Source organism: Parastagonospora nodorum, assembly GCF_000146915.1.
Source record: "Parastagonospora nodorum SN15 chromosome Unknown scaffold_10, whole genome shotgun sequence".
Taxonomy (NCBI): domain Eukaryota; kingdom Fungi; phylum Ascomycota; class Dothideomycetes; order Pleosporales; family Phaeosphaeriaceae; genus Parastagonospora; species Parastagonospora nodorum.
The window spans coordinates 909,471-929,275 of NW_001884558.1; the positions used below are offsets into that span (position 1 = coordinate 909,471).

Consider the following 19,805-nt stretch of genomic DNA (forward strand, 5'->3'; position numbering starts at 1 on the left):
ACACGATTACCTCGAGCAACCGAACATGCACACGACCGCAGACCCCTCCACATATTCCTACCGAGCAGCGCCTACATTGCGGCCATATCCGGCACCCTCCTCGAACACACGAATATCCTAACTCACTTTGGACGGGCATGGACTGGGGAAGAGCCGGCAGCATGCGCTCGACGCTGCATCCTCACCTGAAGCGAGGGCTCGACCATGACGACTTCTATCTGGACCCCGCAGACATGATCGAGGACATACCACACGAGTACAGAAACTCGCAAGAGCAGGCTGCCAAGCGACAGAGAGTCGAGAAGATTGCGGCACAATACATAAAAGGGAGGCTGCCTACGATCCTGACAGCAAGCCTGCGAGGTCCCTTCAACGATGGCTGGAAGAACCCTTGGGCAAAAGAGAAGAAAGCCAAGCGGAGAGTGTTGAATAAGGAGAACAGTACAAGCAGTGACGGGAATGCCGTACGTGGGAAGGCAGGGCCGAGAAAGAATAAGCCGACAGAGACGGAGAGGCGCACGAGGAGCGCAGGCAAAAAGGCCTCGGAAGAACAAGCTGTTGCTTCGCCAGAGACGTCCAGGGCCATACATAGCCACACGGAGCAGTATGAAGAAAGCCATACACTCGACGTCATCGAAGTTCCGCCTGCCACGGCCCCTTCTCCAGACCAGGACACATCTAGTGCGACCGAGTTCTTCAGTGTAGATACGGAGCGATGCGTCAGACAGCAATCGCCGCTAACTGACCCATTCTGGCTACGACGTCCCGAGTCTCAAAGAAGGGTTGACATGAGGACTTCCACTAGAACTGGCACGGATCTCTCACCAACACACACACGGGGAAACCGTGCACAACCAGATAGACGCAAGACGCTCCAACTTGCCGTACCTAAAGCCCCTGTCGGTCTTCGTCTCCCTGCTTCCAAAGCAGCTGCGCCGGAGAACCTACACTCGAGTGCCTCTGCCTCTATGGTTATATCTTCTCCTGCGCACGCAATCGTTCCCGGGCCTACAATCTTACAACAGACGCCTAGTCTACCATCCGAGATACAGCCCGCCCAGATTCATTCTGCTGCTGAGACCATACCAACACTCACGCCAATCACTTCTCAGAAGCTGCCCTTGGTGGATCACCCGAACCGAGGGCTAAACCGGGAAGCCATACAACGATCTGCTGAACGGCTTGTCGATGTGCATTCAGCATCCCAGTCATCTAACAGTCAGTCGAAGCGAATAGAGCAGGTGGGTCTCGACGAGACCGCAGCTCCTAAGCAGTCTGAGAATGGTCATCCCACTCCACTAATGCCAGAGTCTTCAACTGGGTTTGTTTACAAAAAGGTTGGAAGCACGAAGTGGAACATCAGCAATGCTCCAAGGTCGAAACCACGAGCAGTCAACTTCAATTCATCTCCTGCCGGCAAGGACATTGCAATACCGAGTAAGCCAAGTTCGCAGAAAAGTGATACCGTTGGCGGGAAGACACTTGGAGCACTACCGACCGCAGTCGAAGATGTGCTCCAGCCAGAAAAGCCGATGAGTAGAAGCGAGCCTGATGGGCTGGCTCAAGAGCAGGAGAGCCTCGTGTCCAATACCTCTAGTCGCCAGTCGGCCATGTCAACACAGGCTGCGATGCTGCTTGCGCAACGGGAATTCCAAGAAAGCACATTCCCAACATCGTCTTCCGAGACCCCTCGGCCATGGTCACAGCCAGATGAGGAGACCCCGTGGCAGATTTTGCCCGAGCTCAGTCCTGCCATAACTCCTCTCTCGGTCTTCAGACCGCAGCTAGAGCAGGCACATCCGTTGGCCAGCGTGCCTCGGGGGCCACCTCTCAGTACACAAGATCTGTTTGCTGCAGCTTCGCCATTCGCCTTCAGCACAATCAAGAAGAAGTCAGATGCGCCTCAACATAGCAACCTGAGGATGTCTCTGACGTCTTTCAGTGATCCAGATGAGCACACTTCCTATGCCTCTCAGCAAAGTCCATCCTACTCGGACCGAATACCACTAAAGGAGAAGAATGTCGCACCAAGCCCGTGGAAGCTTAGTTTTGAGAAGGCGCGACAGAATTCACAGCACTCATACAAGGGTGACAAGAAACGATCCGTCGGTGATGTCGAACTTCCACAACTTGACTTCCGCACCTCGCTGGACGATTACGGGTCTACTGGGTCATTCCGCTTCGCAGACCGTCTCTTGCGTAATCCGAACGACCCCTGAGTCTTGTCACTACAGCTTTGATCAAGGATGCCAATGCGGTCAAATGCGTAACTTGCATCAGCCTATCTCCATGCTCTGCTGGCATAACAGCGCACGCTTTCTTCTCCTAATTATCCTAACGATTATTTGGACAACTTGGCACAATCCGGTATCAGTAGATTTACTGTCGTGCAGCTGTACTTGAAACGTGTTGCAGCGCGGCGGTGAGAGGCCACGTTCTGCAGCGATTGGACGATAACGTCTTGCGGCTACATGAGCTTGCATCCGAGCATCCGACAACAGGGACTCCTTTGTGCAACGAGCGAGCCGATGAAAGGAATGTTTGCGGCCTGGGATAGCCCTCATGGCGGTCATTGCAAAGTTTGGATACGGGGCTTGCGCGGCGGTGGGAGCGCGGAAGATGGACGGGGAGACGGTTAGCTTGTATAGCGTCCGACTGCCCTGGCGACGCTGTGTCAGTAGATTGCTTGGTAGAGGTCAATGCTAGAGATGCGCGCTGATAAAGTTGCTGGCCTATGGTGAGAACATGTGTCGTTGGCCGGCTGCAATTGCCGTGTCATGGACCATGGAGAATATCCGACATCGCGCCTTCCCCAAGACCACATGATACGGAGAACGCCCGCCAGCGCGTCCGCGACAGCAGCACGTGCCTGAGGCAGAAGAAGAAAAAAGCAAATGCAGCCTCGTTTAGTAGCGACTTGGTAAACAAAACATCATTTCTGCGATTATCACAGCATTTGCGCTGTTGAGGGTCACTGCAGCGCTTTGTCTCGGCGCAAAAAGTACGTCATCCTCTCGCTTGCCCAATTGATATCTCTGTGCTCCCTGGGCCGGCGCCCGTCCATACATCGCGGGAACGTGGGCCTTCCGCAATCCTCACTCGCTGCCCCGATCACGATTCACGACCAGCAACGTTCACTGCACATTGCCTATCCACCGGCGCCGTCTTTCGCTCCACGCTAAGCTGGTGCTTCCGCCGCGCCCAAACAACCGCATCCTGGCCGCTGTTCCTGGCGCCCACCCGGCAATATCTGCCAGACAATCCGCCACGCTTCCAGCAGGACGCCTCCGAGACGGCCTGCCCAATGTCGACCCCATGTCGCAGCAGCCGGACACCCAAGGAGACGCCCACCCCGCATCGGTGAGGTCAAGGACGCCGCCTAGCCCTGCCCATGGAGCGCCCATACCGTCTCCCGACGAGGAAGCGGTGACCCCAAGGACGCTCGCGCAGACCGGCCGCTCTAAAACAGCGCCGATCTTCCAGGAGAAGAGCACGCTGTGGAAGTCTTCAGTCGACCACCCGCAGCTTTCAGAGAGGGACAGCATCTTCGCTACTACCTATCTAGTGGCCGACACGCCCGCATCTTCCCCGCAGACCAGCGCACACCTGCCAGCCGCCGACGACGACGATGCCCCAGAACACAGCTTATCAGATATGGCTGCGCCCGTGCCGCCTCAGCGACGCCTGATTGATGCACCCGTCTTCCGCAGGAAGCAATCGACGTACCCGCCCGTCGCCCTGGACGATCACCACGCGCTCCTAGCCACTCATTTCAATTCGCAGAAGCCCATTGCAGTCGGCATGGGATTGGATGGTGTGAGACACAGTCCTCCGCCGTTCATGAGCCCGGTCGATTCTCCCGTACAGCGACCCGTCACCCCCTACCTTCCAAACGTACAATCGGCGCTTGACGAGAGACTCGTGGACAGTGAGGAGCGGCAGCGGAACATAGCATGGCGCGGAGGGCAGCCTCTTTCTTTCAAGGGCACTGGTGCGCCAGACGCCTCCAAAAAGGACAATTGCATCGAGAAGAAAATTGACGTCACTCTGGCGAACATCGATCAGCCCGTTTCGTCCCGAAGTCGGAAAGCAAGTCACTTTCTCCGGGTGTTCAAAGATGGCGATGGCAGTGATGAGCTGCTGAAGCGAGATGCGCGCGCGAAGGAGCGGCGACAGACAGACAAGAAGCTCCCTGTGCCTCAGGAGGATGAACACGCCAGATCTGGGACCAATGGGGTCAGCTCTCTGACTGAGCAGCTGCAGCGCATGTCGCGGCCGTCATCAATGGTACAATCACCCGCGAACGACTCAGTGGAGCAGTATTTCGAAAAAGTGCCTACTCCGCGCAGTGAGAATGGACCTAGCGTTCTATCAGATCACAAGGCCACCCAGCAAGCATTCGAAGACACGGTATACAAGCGACCGCTTCCGAATTATGTACTGGACGAGATCAGGGCCATCGCCAATCTCACACCAGGCGCTCAACCGGGGTCCTCATTTTCTCGAAGCCTGCCTACTTCGGCTGCAGAAAAGTTCCATGCGCATGCGTCCACTACATCAGTTAGGCATGAGTATAAGGAACCGGCCGATTACTTCCAGGCAAATGGTGCAACCAATGCTGAGCCATCGCCTGTGTCTGAAGAAGAGGAAGACGACTCGGAACGGGAACAAATCTCATCCGCACTTTACTTCCCCCATCGGCGACTTAAAAATGCCGATCAGACTTCTGACGAAGTACATGATCGTAACGCAGAGACAGAAGGTAATGAGGAGAAGTCTTCGTTCAATGCAGGGAAAGGATCTGGAGGTCGTACTGAAGGGGATGCTCCTCGAACCCCGCAAGAGGTAGAAATTTCTCTGCAGTCCAAAGATACAAATCAATGCCTCTATGGTGATATTTCCACGACGGCTTCGGTGCGGCATGAAGACGAGGATCCACTGAATGCCACAGAAATCGAGCCGCTTTCAGCTGAATCTGAGTCGGAATCGCTTGCTGAGTCTACGCACTCGCTACTTGGCTATGAGTCTAGTGTCACTGATGATCTAGGCACTACGCCCACTGCGACAACATACGCGAAGGAGGTAAAAGTTGTACCTACTCCACCTCCTCAGCCGGAAGCGCCCGTTGATGCCGTAGAGTTGAAGCCGTATGATCACCAAGTCGGTGGCCATTCGACGGTTTATCGCTTCTCCAAAAGGGCTGTTTGCAAGCAGCTGAACAACAGGGAGAACGAGTTCTATGAAACGGTGGAACAGCATCATCCGGAGTTGCTGGAATTTTTACCAAGGTACGGACCCCCCTTCCTCTGCTCTAGTCGTGTGAGGCTGAGACGTCAGCAAAGATTTCGGTGGACACTTTTGAGTTATGGAACCCTGCTAACATTGCGCTCTCATTAAGGTACATCGGTGTATTGAACGTTACTTATCGAAAGGCACCCAAGAAGAAGAAACCTAAAGATAAAGGAACAGGCGATGCTGCCACTTCTGTATCCGCATCACAAAAGGAGCCTGGCTTAAAGCAGGAATCCGCAACTGCGGACCAACCAGCACAAGCACAGGATCAACAACGCATGGTCAGTCACAAGCAGCAAATCATGCCGGTTCCACAGGTCATATTTGAGAACAATCGGCACATAATACCAGATAATCTTTTCCGGGTGCCGCCGCGATCAGCTACGCCGGATCCATGGATGAATTCGCGAAACTACTCACCGCCGCATCATCGACGTAATCAGAGTGAGTACGATCTGTCAACTCCCAGTGACACGCGTCCTCCCATGCATCATCACAGTAGTAGCTGGGGTGTGACGACAATCAACAGGAAACTACAAGAGGAGGTATTGCGCCAAGTTTTTGCACCACCTACGATACATCATCGCCACCGCCATCACAGCCACCATGGTATATCAGCGCGCAGGCTCGGCGCGGAGTCACAGCAGAGCGCCGTAGGGTCTGCTCCAAATCCTAGAAGGAATAGCACCGACGTTGCAGCCTTGCAAACTGGAATTGCGGAGGAATCAACGCGCAAGCAGGTACTAAGGTCTGAGGCGCGCCGACATGCGTCTATTGAACTCAATACACCAATTTCAGACGATCTCGGCGAGAAGCCGAGCCAGAGAACTACAGAGAAGCTCATGCCGCCTACCAATACTACCTCCAGGCGCCGTCATTCTGGTAGTGGACTTGTCAGGAGACCACTCGGTATAGATTGTGCGCATAGACACAACCTTGAGTACTATGAAGAGGACGGATATGGCGGCGATCGTGAAGAAGAGGTTTTCGCTATGGACGAGGACCGAAAGAAACCAGCTCAAGCCAATGGTACAAAGAATGGCCAAAGGTCTGAAACGATGGATTCGCCAAGCACGAGAGGAGCGGACGGACCAAAAGAAGGAACGATGCTGCCAGCCCCTGTCACCCCCAACGAATCGAGTAATGCAACTACTAATGGATCGCCCTCAAATCCCGAGCAAGCTCAGCTGCAACCGGATGAACGTGTACAACACTTCATCCTTCTTGAAGACCTTACGGCAGGTATGTCGAAGCCATGTGTGTTGGATCTAAAGATGGGCACTCGACAGTACGGCATCGAAGCAGATGGGAAGAAGCAACGTTCGCAGAGACGCAAGTGCCAGATGACCACCAGCCGAGAACTCGGCGTACGCGTCTGCGGCATGCAAATATGGAACGTCAAGACCCAAAGCTACGTCTTCGAAGACAAATACTACGGCCGCGACCTCAAAGCCGGCAAGGAGTTCCAAGACGCCCTGAAAAAGTTCTTCTGGGACGGCACGGGCCACAAGGCAGCTACAAAGCACATACCAGTTATCCTCGAGAAGATCAGCCAGCTCGAACGCATGGTCAAGAAACTCCCTGGCTACAGATTGTATGCGAGCAGTCTGCTCATGCTCTATGACCGCGGCGACACAGAGGCCAAAGACAATACCAACGGCTACGATTCCGCTGCACCAGCGAAACCCAAATTCCCGGAGATCAAGCTCAAAATAGTCGACTTTGCAAACTGCGTTACTGCGGAAGATCCGCTGCCTGACGATCTGCCCTGCCCGCCCAAAGACCCGGACGGCATCGATAGGGGCTATCTCCGCGGTCTGCGCTCCCTGAGACTCTATTTCCAGCGCATTTGGAAAGATATCAATGAAGAGTGGGTTGAGCGTGGCGAGGGTGAAGGCATGGCATCCCGGAATCATCATGGGCCTGGGTTGGGTGATGTTGGGCCCGGGTGGATGGATGATGCCGGGGGTGAGGATACGGGGTATGTTAGTTTTTAATAGGGAGGGATGTTCTTGTCTTTTCTTTACAGCATGGCGTTTTGGCTAAGACAAATTTCCCCTTTTTCTTCGTTAGATTGAACATAAGGGGGCACATGTATTTGGCGCATCGTTTGTATTGTGGGTGGTACTGCTTCTGTTGCATTTTGGGACACTAGGGTAATGTGCAATGGGCGTTTGGGATGGTGGTGAGCTTTGAGTTTGTTAATATGCATGCGAAGGATGAGAGTAGATTCGAAAAGACATATCTTCATTGATCATAATCGTTGCGTTATCTCCCGCCCTTTCCATTTTTTGGAATTTTAGTATCCAATTCCCAACTCTTTCCTATACCCAATGCTTCCCAAACAAAAGAAACAAAGAAACTCATACACCTCCATCTAACCCTGCCACTTCGTCCTCCTTGCCCTAAAAAAACCTACCATCCCAATCGGCAACAGCCCCGGATCAACCACATTCAACCCCCCAAATCGCTCCACCATCTCGCCCCCATACATCTGCGCAATCCATTTCCAATACGCATCCATCCCGCTCCACCTTGCAGTAATGCCGCGTAGATTTCCCTGGCCCTGCAGCTGGCTAATCGCCTGCGACACCTGCACCGAGATATCCACATGTTGCTCAGCCGGCCGATGCAGGAGCTCAGCGAACGTATCGCGAATGTTTGCCTGGCCAGTCGACGCAAACGCCTCTCGCCAGCGCGCGAACTCAGACTGGGAGATGAAGGTTTCTGTATCCGTTGGGAGCAGAGACATGTCCTCGCGGTCGACTTCGTGCTTAACCCTGCCTTTGTCGAAGAGCGACTTGAGCGCGACATAGTCATCCGCCTCCTTCTCGAGGAACTCGTCGAGCAGGTCGTGCGGATTTTCCCTGACGCTGTCGCGCAGCTGCAGGAGGTTGACAAAGGGGGATTTGAGATCCAGGCCGCCGAGTTCGACGGGGAAGAAGAGGAAGCCGTCGGGTATGTCGTGCACATCGAAGCGCGAGGAGATCATGTGTTTTGAGATGCTGCACCACATTCCCACCAGAGAAGACAGATTCCTGGATATGGCGGTGCGTGGCGAGCATTTTGTCCACGTGCTCGCGGCCAAAGCAGTTGGCTGGTGCTTGCCAAAGATTGGAGCTGAAGAAGGGTGGCGGCGTAGGAATTCCAGGTCTGGATCCAGTCGATGACGCTCTTGGATTTGCCTTGGAGTTGGGTACGTAGTTCTTCGACGTGGCTGTCGACCATTTTCTGGTCGATTTCGAAGCGTCCCGTGCTCGGGTCGAGATAGAGGAAACCCCAGCGGATCTGGTCTTCGGGGAGACGCTCGTCGATGGTGAGGGTCTTGCTCGTGTGCGACGCGGACGCTGCCGGTTTTTCTTCTCGTTAAGCTCGACGCCCATGATGTCCACGAAGTGTGTGACCTCGTCCCATGCCTTGACGCCACTTGTCGTAGTCCCTATTCCAGAACCAGATGTCGTCGTACAGACGGTGACTGAGAGCGCCATCGGTGGCTTGGTTGATGGAGAAGTCCAGGCAGAATAACACACACTCGCCCAACACTTCGCTCAAGGTATGCGAGCCAGGGGCACCACGACGGCGCAAACGCGTCTCGGCGGTTGGTCCGTCGTCCATGAACTTGAGTGGCGCCTCTAAGAATTTGGTGAAGAAGGAGCGCCATTTGTCAGAGACGCCGAAGAATTCAAGGACCTGACGAACAGTCTGGTGCGGCAGAAGCGGGTTCCAAGACTCAAAAACGGTGCGGAAGCAGCTAAGCTCACCATGGAGACGAGTATTGAGGATGATTTCCGTCGACAACAGATGAAGGAGATCTTGCTTAGCCTCAATCGGTTTCTTTGGTCCACGAGGGGGTGGGGTTGAGTTGTCGTCGAAAAGTCCAAAGCCCGTATCCCCATCGTCACTGTCATCTGGTTCAGCGGGCTGTTGGAGACGTCCAGAAAGCCCTGCGGCCGCTAACTCGGCTCTTGTAGACTGCGTAAGATTCATATAATTAGCCGTCTGTTTCCTTGCCGACTGAAGAGATCGCTGGACGGTTCGCTTTTGTCGCTTGGCGTCTGGCGGATAGTTCACATGATCGCCATACTCTGCTTCTTCTTCGCCTTCATTGACTTCGACAGCTTGAGTTTCGAAGTCCAAAAGCTGATGTACAAAGTAGCGGTTCTTTTGAGTTGCGTCACGTGTGCCTTCGAGAGTCTTATGCGTCGAAGTCCAGGTCGGACCCATAAAGTACTGACGGCGTACAATGTCTTTCTTTGTGACGTCGGTTTTGCTGCCCTTCCAAGCATTATCGTTGCGTATGCTCAGAAAAGCGTTTCTGAAGAACACCGACCACTTCACACCAATATAGTGAAGGAAAATGGCTTGCAGTACATCTTCGTGCATATGAATGCTGTAAGATCCGTTCAGCTTGCGTCGCTGCTCCAACGGGACGTGATCGCCCCATGTCCAGCGATCAAGGGCTGACAAGCGCATGGAAAGCACATCTCCAACCTCTATTAAGATGACGTCGTTACTCAGGAAGTCCTTCAGTACTTCCCGCTTCTCGTTGGGCAAAAGGTCCGAAGCCTGTAACCCCTGAATGACCCAACGCAGAGTACGTACGTTGAACTGGCCAGGACTAGCAAGGTCGTTCTCAAAGTCTTCGACTTTGTTGCGCAACTCCTCGATGACAGATGCGGCTGCCTTTTTGTCCGTAATGAAGAGCTGTTGAAGGTAGGCCTTCAGTGCGTCGACATCGACAACAGCTGGCTCGAAGACGCTCCTCTCCCACTGTGATCGAGCAGCTAGCTTCTTGGCGCCAGGTAGCTCTTCGAAGCTCTCCTTCATTTCGACATCGCCGTCGCTCTGTGATGGCTTCTCGGACGAAAGCCACTCTGTCACCAGCTTGCCGTAGAGGTCTGCATACTGAAACTTGCTAGCCTGGATAGAAAGGTACTGGAATAAGGTCTTCTCCCAGTTTTCCAGCACCTTTACTGATACGGAAGGGTCAAATTTGGCCTGTTCGACAAAGCGATCGAGATTCTTCAGATCCGTCTCAAGGCGGGAGTTCCGTGTTCCACCGGTGATGATGCGACCAGGCCGACCATCCTTGCTCTTACAATTGCTAGTCTTGATGCCGAGACACGACTTCGTCGCATCTGCTAAAGATATGAGGCGTTTGAGTGGATCTTGCTCTGCTTTCGCAGCAACAATGAGTGCCGCATAATCCTTGTCAAAGGCAATACGCTGTTGAGCGAGCTCTTCGAGTTTGGTAGTAGTGATCGTCTGTAGCGTCTGGCTGAACACACTACCTGACATATCGAAGGAATGTGACCGAGTGGCAGGCTTGATGGAATATAGTTAAATAAGCTCTTAGTTCGAGTTGATGGTCTTCGTCTGGGAAGTGCAATTGAGTAATGGCGTTATTGACCCAGCCCTGTGGTGCAGAGGGTCTTGAAACCAGGAATAAATTGTGCTTTATGAGCTGTGAGCGAGGCTGTCGAAACCTGAACTCGTGCCTGAGATATCTATAGTCGTGTAAACCAAGCCACTTACAGCAGGCAGCAGCCACCTTGGCACTGACTGCGCCATGATGCAGGGCGATAGCCGTATTGCACTTTTTGTTTACACTTTCCGAAACTTTGGCCTAGTGTCACGCCTAATGACTCACAAAGATCTCCATTCTACGTCCATGTCGAGAGGGGATGCTGTACAAAGTTGCTCTTCCGGTGAGAAATCCTCAACCACATTCGAATTGGGCCAGTGTACCCCGCAAATCTGCGTCCCAGTCATGTGAAGGAGTCAGAAACTGCATAATCGATACTTCAGCAGTCGTATGCCTTGGGAAGGCGACACGGATGACTCAATTGTTCGGTGAAGTTAGTCGTATGAGCGTAAGCGAAGTCTGCATTATGGCTTATCGATAGGCATATCAGTCACGTGATCGTCTCCATCCACACATCATGTGTACGTTTCCCTTGCCTGCCAAGATCGATTCTGTTTCACACGATCTTTGTGGTGGGCTCTATGAGTAGTACCGGGAATTTTGTTGGTGCCCACCCATTCATCCTGAAAATTATCAACGTCACTAGCCCCAAATGGTGGAAATCTGTCATGATGTGCGAGAACAGACAGTGAGATACTGGCGCTGATGGTGTGTCATCTGAAAACTCGAGAAGCTCGAAACAACAGGGAGATGAACTTCCCCCTACTTCGCAGGCTCCAACACAAAAGTTACCATGCTCCTCCCAGGTACCTGCGCACTCGCACTCCCTCCATCCGAGGCCAATGTAACAGCCTGCTCATCTACATCATGCTCGCCATTGGTGATCCAAGCCTTCGCAGCTCCACTCTTAAACCCATCAACCTTGACTGTCACGACCTCCGACCTGTCTCCACCCTGAATCACCTGCACAGCAATCTTCCCGTCCACGTTCTTAAACGCCGTGACCTTCGCCTCACTCGGTCCACCAGTCGCTCCAACTCTAACCGCACCAGGTCGAACATGTCTGCTCCAGTTGGCGAAGGCCCAAAAGCGCTTACTCGGAGTCACGGTAGTCTTGTCATCTGAGATGCGGACGAGTTTGGAATTCGTTGGCCCGCCTTGCACGCCGATCCAGTAGAAATATGCAGACACATGGCCCAGAGTGATGGCGTCTGAGATCTTGTTGGCCCAGAGGAGGCCTTCGCCTTTAGAGTCGTTGCGGTACCAGGTTGCATCCCAGGGGCCTGAGAGGTCGGCGTTTTCAGTCTGCCAGACGTTGTGAGGTGTGTCGATTGGATCGATGGGTTGGGAGGAGTAGGAGCTGTGAGATGTTTAGTGGTGATACCACGTTGTGGATCAAGGGATGACTTACTGTGAAGTGATGGTGCCGAGAAGGTTGCTCACGCTGCTTAATCCGGACATGCGTTCCTGTTGCTTCGACCAGCCCGTGGTGTCGCAGCACGCGATCTTCACATCTGTATAGCCTGCCTTGTCGAGTGTGGGCCTGAGGATCTTGATGAAATCCGCGGCTTGTTGTCCGTCGCTAAGCATGCTTGAATACGTGGCGACATAATCGGGTTCGTTCAAGAAGCCGACCTGGCTTATTTTCACGCCAGATTCTTTGTAGTATGTGATGTACTGTACGAGGTAATTTGCATAAGCCTGTCTCCAATCGCCACTCGTGCAATTGGTTCCAGTTACTCCGCACAGGTAACCGCCAGCTCTTTCGTTGTCGTTTGTTTTCATGTACCCAGGCGCCGACCAAGCGTTCGCATAGATCGATTTGACACCGTAAGTGTTGCTAGCTTCGAGGCTGAGCCATACTTGAGCGTTGTCGTATCCGTCCCACTGATACTTTGGTGGTGCATCTGGGCCTCCTGGGTTCTCGGGTTGTATGCTTATCTAGAATTGGGCAAGCGAAGTAAGTAGACATCCTATTTTCAGTTCGTGCATGGATTTGGACTTACCATAGCATTGTCGCTTGAGTTCGGCTGAGAACCAATGCCGTTACGAAGGATAGAGAAGCCAGCGCCAGATGTTTGGTTCCAGAGCAGATCAAGCGCGTAGCGTTGCAGCGGCTCGGAGAGATTCTTCATCTGCACCGCGCGCTGGAAGTTCTCACAGACGCCAAAACCATCCATAGTTTGGAAAGTCTTGCTGAGGTCTACAGTGATGGTAGATGCTTGCCGCACCGATAAGACGGCCTGCGACTTCACCGTCACCGCCAACGCGATGGTAAGAAGAGCGGACAACATTTTTGGACAACTTGAAGGATGATCTTGAAATCAACAATAAACTTGGACACTAGGAGGACTTATACACGCATCTTGGACCCTGAGTGCGAAGCTTTACTGACTTTACAAACTTTAATTAACACAACTATGCAAGCATTCCTAGCGCGGAACAATTAAATGGAGATCGGTAGCGACAATGCTCGCTGAGGTCAGATTTTGGTGTGTGCAGCCCGCGGTTTCTAGAATGGACAGGGTGCGGGATGGTAATTGGCGATGTGTTTTAGTGGTGGAATTCACAAGTCAGCATGCAATGTAGCTACCTGACTATCAAAGGTGAAGCCGAAATCGAAGCCGAAATAAGAGATCACACTTACCGCCGGCTCATCCCTCCGAACGTCAATCTTAGACGTTGCAACAACAATCTACACACAGCTTGAAAAGAGACAACTGCCGGGCCTGTGATTATTGAGGCCTCCGTAGCATGATGAGGCAGTGGCTTAGCTCCCAGCCGTACCTCGGAACTCGCTGCTCATAACGAGTAGCGCATGAACTCAAACTCGGTCCGATGTGTTAATGTACCGCCGCTGTGTCCGTGCGTCACATGGAGGTGAGTTGTTCGTGTGAAGCCGGATAGATCGGAGTTGTCCAGGCAGTCGCGAAGGCAACACCAGAGTCGAAGGCAAGAAGATATCGCAACATCAAGCAACATGAAGGCAACACAGCACAGTTTATCATGATGAGTCACAAGCATTCAGGGGCGATTGTGACACTTAGGCGTCTGCATACTGCTAATCTGGGACGACCAACTACGCAGTGACACACCATGAGCCATCACCAGTCAAAGCCGGTTGAACCAGTCAACCTTCGAGTGAGGCAAATTGTAAAGCAGGCACAAGAGTCACAATGCAATGGAGTCATGAACTGCGCAATCAGGCATATATAAGGAGACTATCTCGCCAACTTCAGCTTGAAACTAATCAATATCACCGCATCAGAACATCAGACAGATCAACGATCGCGCAAAACCCATCGACAACGCATTAAAACGCATCAGGAGGAGTCCATCAACCAAAAGGGAGACTACACACCCAGAAAAACAATAAAGTCGAGTGCGCGCAATAACAACACCTTCATCCAATCAAGGACAGGTGAGCAGTACAAGGAGATGTAACATGAACATCAAAGAGAGGAAAACTTTTGCCGATAAGGCGAGGCTGGTTTCTTCACCAGCTCCTTATGACCACAGGGGACCATAATCGAAGTACGAGGGGATTCACGAGGATCCGCTGTAACCATGAGCAATAGCAATGCTCTTCCACTTCTCGATCTCCGCCTCGAGATCGGAGTTGCGCTTCTCGAGCTCAGAGACGTGGTCAAACTTCCTCTGCCGAGACTCACGAGCCGCAAGAGTGTTGCGGGCTCGCTTCAAGGCGATCTTGTCGCTCGGGTCGACAGAAATGGCAGGGAGAGGGCCCTTTCGACGACGAGACTTGCTGATGCCGTTGGTGGCAGGAGAGTTTGTAACAGACGACTTCCTGCGGAACGAGCTGTCGAGTACGATCGGAGAGCCAGTGCTGGAAGAGCCAGATCGCTCCATAGACTGGCTGCTGATAGTGCGCTCCAAAGGCAGAGACATAGGTGCGCCGTAGCTGGGCTCAATCGTCTTGGACTCCTCCTCGGGGAACAAGGAGTACCAGTCGTTATTGGCCATCGTAGGCTCATTTTGGAACATGGGCGAGCACTCGAAGCTGTCGTTGAGGAAGGGAGAGTCGTTGATGTCGGGGGAAGTCAAGTTTGTAAACGCGGCAGAGGGGGGTGCAGAACCGAAAGCATCGGCGAAGATGTCCTTGGGAGACACGGTGCGAGTGGACCCGGCGGCAGCCGAGTGGTCGTTGATAGCTGTGAAAGCTGAGACCTGGTCCAAGTTGAATGCACCGGCCTGGAAACCGGGCATCAGGCTCGCGCCCGAATCGAAGGAGTTGTTGCTGTTGAGATCTACAGAGGTGAGCCGACGCTGACAGCTGTGGGCAGAGTACACCATACCTGCCATGGCTGCGACGTTGTTTTGTTGCTGAGAAATGTTGTTGCTAGAGCTAGAGAACAGTGGTACCGGAGGGTATTGGCGTAACAGAGGCTGTTGGAATTCTGTAGTGGATGACGGGGCAGAATTTGCGTAGAAGTGCTGGCCGTTGTTAAACGTAGGCCCAGGCTGAGGAGCGCTCGGTGCTCGCAGAGGCCGTGGAGAGACCTGAGCTGGTTGGTCGTAGAGCACAAAGTCCGGTTGGGGCTGCGCGAATGCGTGTTGACTCGTAGTTGATTGGTGCCGAGAGGCTTGGGGTGCTGGTGAAGAAAGCCATTTTTGCTGGGAGAAAGCCGTGGTGGACGACGTGAAGTCGGTCTGGGGAAGTGACGACGAACTAGAGCTGCGCGAGGCGGTGCTGAAGTTCAGAGGTTCCAAAAAGGAAGACTCTGAGGGTGGTTGGTTAATGGTTGGAGTGGTGGTTGTTCTGGGATCCAGGATGGCGCTGTTAAGCTAGAAGGCAGCCATTTTGTTGACTGTCTTGTGTTTATTTGTGTAGAGGCGTGTTGGATGAAAGAGAGAATTCAGGCAGCGAGGTGGGAATGTGGGGGATTTGTACTGCGCACGAAGCGAGAGTGCCAAGCCTGGGACCAGTGACTCACAAAAACGTGCAGGTGCAACGGGCCAATGAGGGGATGCTGGCGCACTCAACATCAGCGCTAACATCAGCCTTCGCACCGATATTCCCTCACGGGCAGCATGCCTTTTCCCTGCAATACGGTGCAAGACTCGGGCGCATTCTTGAAATTGGTATCGTAAGAAACAGCGCGTTCGAATGTGTCTGCTAGGCTTAGGATCGCAATCCTCGCGGCTCTGCGCATCCCACGATACCGACATCACCCAAATCAGGCGTCAGCTTGTGAACTTACCGGTAGGGCGCGCACGAAACACAATACCCCTAGCGTGCAGCTGCATCAACCGGTGGACTTGATTACGAGCACTAGTCTGGCGCGGCAGACGAGCCTCTTTTTCCAGCGGGAAAAGAGGGCGGAGCACAGGGCCGCCCTTTTGAGCAGATGCGCAGTCCCTCGACTTCAAGATACTGTGCAAACCCCAGCCGAAGAACGACCACATTCTTCACCTGCTACTGCGCAACGTCGCGTTTCAAACAGAAGCGGTGAGGGTGTGCAACTTGTGAGACGTGCGCGTTACCCGCGGCGTTGGATCACAGGATGTCTAGCCAATCTATCGATAGAGGCTCGGCCCCAACATGCTTGCAACTTTGGTACGCTGTGGCTTCGAAGACGATCCGGGGTGGAATTATTGGCAGATCCTTATCTTGGCGGGCACTGCCGCAAGCTCATCCTGTTCGGGATGATGAACCTCCGTCTGTCTATGGGAATCGTGGTGTTCACTAAGGGGGACCATCCCAAAGTTGCTTCGTCATCTCGTGTGTGAAAGTATGTACCCCACCCACACCTTCCAGGACGCTGTAAGGCATGCACGGCCGCGGATCGCTCAGAGCTCAGAGTAAGTCGGAGTTGTCGGTATTCTCCGTCGGCGTCGTATTGCATATCGTCGAGGTCCGAGCAGCGAACTCCCGAAGCCGCAGACAACCTGCATGTGAAGAAGTACCTAGGAAAAAGACGAGACAACTGGAGAGGTATACTTCCTGTCGTTTTCCTTTCTTCTTCATTTTCCCAGTAAGAAACGGTGACCCTTCCTTCATGTTGGTATAATTAAACCACGGGGCGATTCGACGAAGAGGAATCCATGGATGATCGAAGTCGGGTGTCATGTGACTTAGGCCATCCAGCATATCGCTCTGTTCTTGGCAACCATGCCGCCTGGGCCCTAGGAACGATGTCTAGCACTTGATGAGCGCCACAAAGCAACTCTAGGTCTTATTCTCCCTCCACAATCCTTTTTACTGCTGGACCAAGTGATGATGGTGCAAACACAATCGAGCGAGAAGCTTCATGCAGCGTGCGACGAATGCCGTCAGTACTATTTTAGGCAGCCACCAAAGCGGCAACAACTGATCCACATCAGGAACGCGGAAGCTGAAGTGTTCCGGTGACAAACCGAACTGTACACGATGTCAACGAGAAAAGATGGTGTGCATCTTCTCGCCACAGAAGCAGATGGGCAGGCCGAAGAAGAGAAGGAGAGAGGGTGAAGTTGGTGAAGCCACCAAACTGCAGCAAAATGCATGCTGCACTATTACAACTATCGATGACCCGTCTACCTACAATGACTTTGGCATTATTACACCACCGCAATTCCAGGAATCTAGTTCTTTTGTAAACGATATGGGCTTCGCAGATGCGAATACATTGAGCCAGCATATGGGGAGCACGGATGCATCTGGTCTTTCACCTATCTCGAACATTGAGTGGGTGTCATCGGAAACTATATCGCTGCCATACTCACTGTCTCTAGTCTCCAACGGGACCCTGCTATCGATCCTTCGTTATGGGACGACAGCTTCTTGCCAGCTCCAATAGTCGACCAACCCGGCCAGGAAACATTAGCACCATGTACATGTCTGGCCGCGATGTACCTGACCATAAGCGAACTTCAATCTGTGCAATCCTTCCATTTTCCCCAGGTCGTGATACCCCTACGCAAAGCCATGGGTGTGTTGTCAGATTTAATACACTGTCCACAATGCCCCAAGGATAATTTCAGTGCGATCCAGAACGTTGCATCCATAGCCGCACTATGTAAAGCAATCGTAGAACGCTTCAACAAAGTGCTCCTAGTCATTGACGCCGAAGCCGAGCGCCTTGAACAAACTGGCGAAAAGAAACCATATCGCATCGGAGACAACAGTGCCGCATTACAGCGCCTCCACACAGGCACCCTTGACTGCCCACTGGGTTTCGACATCGAGATTGGTGCTCAGGATTACAAGCGGATAGCCAAGATGGCGCTAAAGACTGAGGTGTATGGGAACGGAAGCAATCCTCGCCCTCTACTGCAGCTGATCAAAGAGGCGGAGGATAGACAACAGAGATGGCATGAAGATGCGGAAATGAACTGTGTGGAGAGAGCACACATGTTTGGGAAACAAACGCCTGAGGGTGCGAAGAAGAGTTGTCATGCGTTGGGGTCGGAGCATATCCGAATGATGATTGACCGCCTCAAGTGGGAATGAGTTTAGATCCTATAGTATCGAGTAGCTGGTATGCGAATTTCGCGGAACCCTGCAGGGCTCAGTCATATGCATGAGAAGACGTTGATATCAGCTCGCATCGCAACTTCCCAGGTGTCGCCGTGGTACAAGTCCTCGCGCGGTACCCCCACAGCAAGTCTCAGTCATGATACATAGGTAAGTGCTCTATAGTTTGATATGTTGCACTACTCCCAGGCTTACAGTGCTTACTTTACTGGAGTGTAAATGGCTCTTGACGCGATGCTGTGCCAGTGAGCTCACCTGCACGTCTCTTTTTCCTATACAAGCTTTACCTCGAGCCTAATTGCAGCTCTTTCAGCCTCGTGCAAGCTAACTACGCTCTTACCTTCTCAGGCAACAGTGTTACGACTAGCGCCACTTTTAGCTTGCTTCTACCTATTTGTACTCCCACCGACCTACGGCAATCGTTTCTCCACCGCTGACATCAATATCTATACAATACGCAATGGTAAGGTATAGGATAAGAGGTTATTCGTGGGTCAATCCAGTAAGTGTCACAAGAAAGCAGCAATAGGTAGACGTCAACTAACAACCAAGCCTCTTTCGCAAGCACAGTTAAGGCAGAAGGCGAGGCAAGAGGCGGCGGAAAAGGCGAGGGAAAAGAGGCAAGAGGCAGTGGAAAAGGTGAACAAGGCGAAGAGAGAGGAGATCAAGATGCAGAAGCAAAAGAAGGCCGAACTCGAGAAGCGTCCACTCGTCTCAGTGTTCAACGAGTCCATCTTCCCACTCCTCGAGACTTCCTGCAGAAATCCGCAACATGATCTACCATCACCTCCTAGTCGATAACGCCTACGCCATCCGCTTCCAAGCCACCGGTTTCCAGCCGTGACGGCCACAGCATCGTCACTCGACTCTCCCGCGCCCGCCCTGGTGCACCTGATCGCGACGACATCCCCGGCCAGAGCAAAGGCAGTATCACACTTGCCAGCAACTCCTACAAGCCTTGCATATCCAACTTCGACCTCGGCGTCAACATCTTTCTCGCCAATCGGCAAATCAACGCCGAATCCTCCCCAATCTTCTACAGCGCCAACTTGTTCAACTTCGAAGGAGTGCCCGATCTCTACGCTTTCCTATGCCACTTCCAGCACCGCCTTTCTCTCATGCGTAAACTGGGCTTGACGAGCGTGACCTCTAACCCGAAGACGTTTCGCGGCGCGCTGCATGTGCAGGGCATGCCGCTACATTCTGTTTTCCCTCTGCTAGCAAGTGCAATCAATCTCGAGGCGGTGTACATGCATGCGCCGGTTTGGCAGTCGCTTGGCGGGCGCGCGGACATTGCTGCTAGGGCGTTCTTTCAGATGGGGTGGACATGGATGCTTGCTTGTGCGCTGGCGAAGGGGAATAAGCTGGGGGCGCTGGATGTCATCAAGCTTCCTGAGGTAACGAGTGAGCTTGATCAGTACGGGAAGTGGCAGGTTGAGAGGGCTGGACAGGCGCTGTTTAGGAGTGAACTGGCGGGACGTCTGACGGCGGCTTAGGTGGAGAGAAGGATAGGTGAGTTAGGATGAAGGCCGAAAATGCAAAAGAAGGGTGTGGGAGGGATATTGGAGTTTTGCAACAGGGCAGTCTTATCCTTACATACGACAATACGTG

General features: G+C 53.0%; 6 protein-coding genes across 6 annotated transcripts; 3 read left to right on the forward strand and 3 right to left on the reverse strand.

Annotated features, from left to right (window-relative positions):
• Positions 1-161: 161 nt before the first annotated feature.
• SNOG_07081 (hypothetical protein) lies at positions 162-2,219 on the forward strand (the record flags this gene model as incomplete). Its single annotated transcript, XM_001797383.1, has 2 exons — positions 162-681; positions 1,237-2,219. 2 exons carry the CDS (start codon positions 162-164, stop codon positions 2,217-2,219), a joined length of 1,503 nt encoding a protein of 500 aa, XP_001797435.1.
• Positions 2,220-3,315: 1,096 nt separating this feature from the next.
• Positions 3,316-7,289, forward strand: SNOG_07082 (hypothetical protein; the record flags this gene model as incomplete). The annotated part of the gene is made up of 3 exons (XM_001797384.1): positions 3,316-5,288; positions 5,399-5,573; positions 5,940-7,289. The coding sequence occupies 3 exons, from the start codon at positions 3,316-3,318 to the stop codon at positions 7,287-7,289; spliced, it is 3,498 nt and encodes a 1,165-aa protein (XP_001797436.1).
• A 380-nt stretch (positions 7,290-7,669) lies between these two features.
• SNOG_07083 (hypothetical protein) lies at positions 7,670-10,590 on the reverse strand (the record flags this gene model as incomplete). Its single annotated transcript, XM_001797385.1, is given in 4 exon segments — positions 7,670-8,297; positions 8,315-8,639; positions 8,709-9,858; positions 9,895-10,590. 4 exon segments carry the CDS (start codon positions 10,588-10,590, stop codon positions 7,670-7,672), a joined length of 2,799 nt encoding a protein of 932 aa, XP_001797437.1.
• Positions 10,591-11,479: 889 nt separating this feature from the next.
• On the reverse strand, positions 11,480-12,897 carry SNOG_07084 (hypothetical protein; the record flags this gene model as incomplete). The annotated part of the gene is made up of 4 exons (XM_001797386.1): positions 11,480-12,077; positions 12,129-12,624; positions 12,724-12,747; positions 12,768-12,897. The coding sequence occupies 4 exons, from the start codon at positions 12,895-12,897 to the stop codon at positions 11,480-11,482; spliced, it is 1,248 nt and encodes a 415-aa protein (XP_001797438.1).
• Positions 12,898-13,911: 1,014 nt separating this feature from the next.
• Positions 13,912-15,476, reverse strand: SNOG_07085 (hypothetical protein). The gene is made up of 4 exons (XM_001797387.1): positions 15,440-15,476; positions 15,317-15,388; positions 15,034-15,206; positions 13,912-14,985 (listed from the first exon to the last, which is right to left on the reverse strand). The coding sequence occupies exons 2-4, from the start codon at positions 15,345-15,347 to the stop codon at positions 14,944-14,946; spliced, it is 246 nt and encodes an 81-aa protein (XP_001797439.1). The 5' UTR covers positions 15,348-15,388; positions 15,440-15,476; the 3' UTR covers positions 13,912-14,943.
• A 1,648-nt stretch (positions 15,477-17,124) lies between these two features.
• On the forward strand, positions 17,125-19,690 carry SNOG_07087 (hypothetical protein; the record flags this gene model as incomplete). The annotated part of the gene is made up of 4 exons (XM_001797388.1): positions 17,125-17,220; positions 17,712-18,160; positions 18,770-18,911; positions 19,019-19,690. 4 exons carry the CDS (start codon positions 17,125-17,127, stop codon positions 19,688-19,690), a joined length of 1,359 nt encoding a protein of 452 aa, XP_001797440.1.
• Positions 19,691-19,805: the final 115 nt, after the last annotated feature.

Coding starts and splice junctions, on each gene's coding strand:
- SNOG_07085 (XM_001797387.1), bottom strand. CDS start 15,347: ATGGCTTTCTTCACCAGCACCCCAAGCCTCT. Junction 15,207..15,316: donor CACCAGCACCCCAAGCCTCT/CGGCACCAATCA, acceptor AGCACCGAGCGC/TCCTCAGCCTGGGCCTACGT. Junction 14,986..15,033: donor CAACGTCGCAGCCATGGCAG/GTATGGTGTACT, acceptor TCACCTCTGTAG/ATCTCAACAGCAACAACTCC.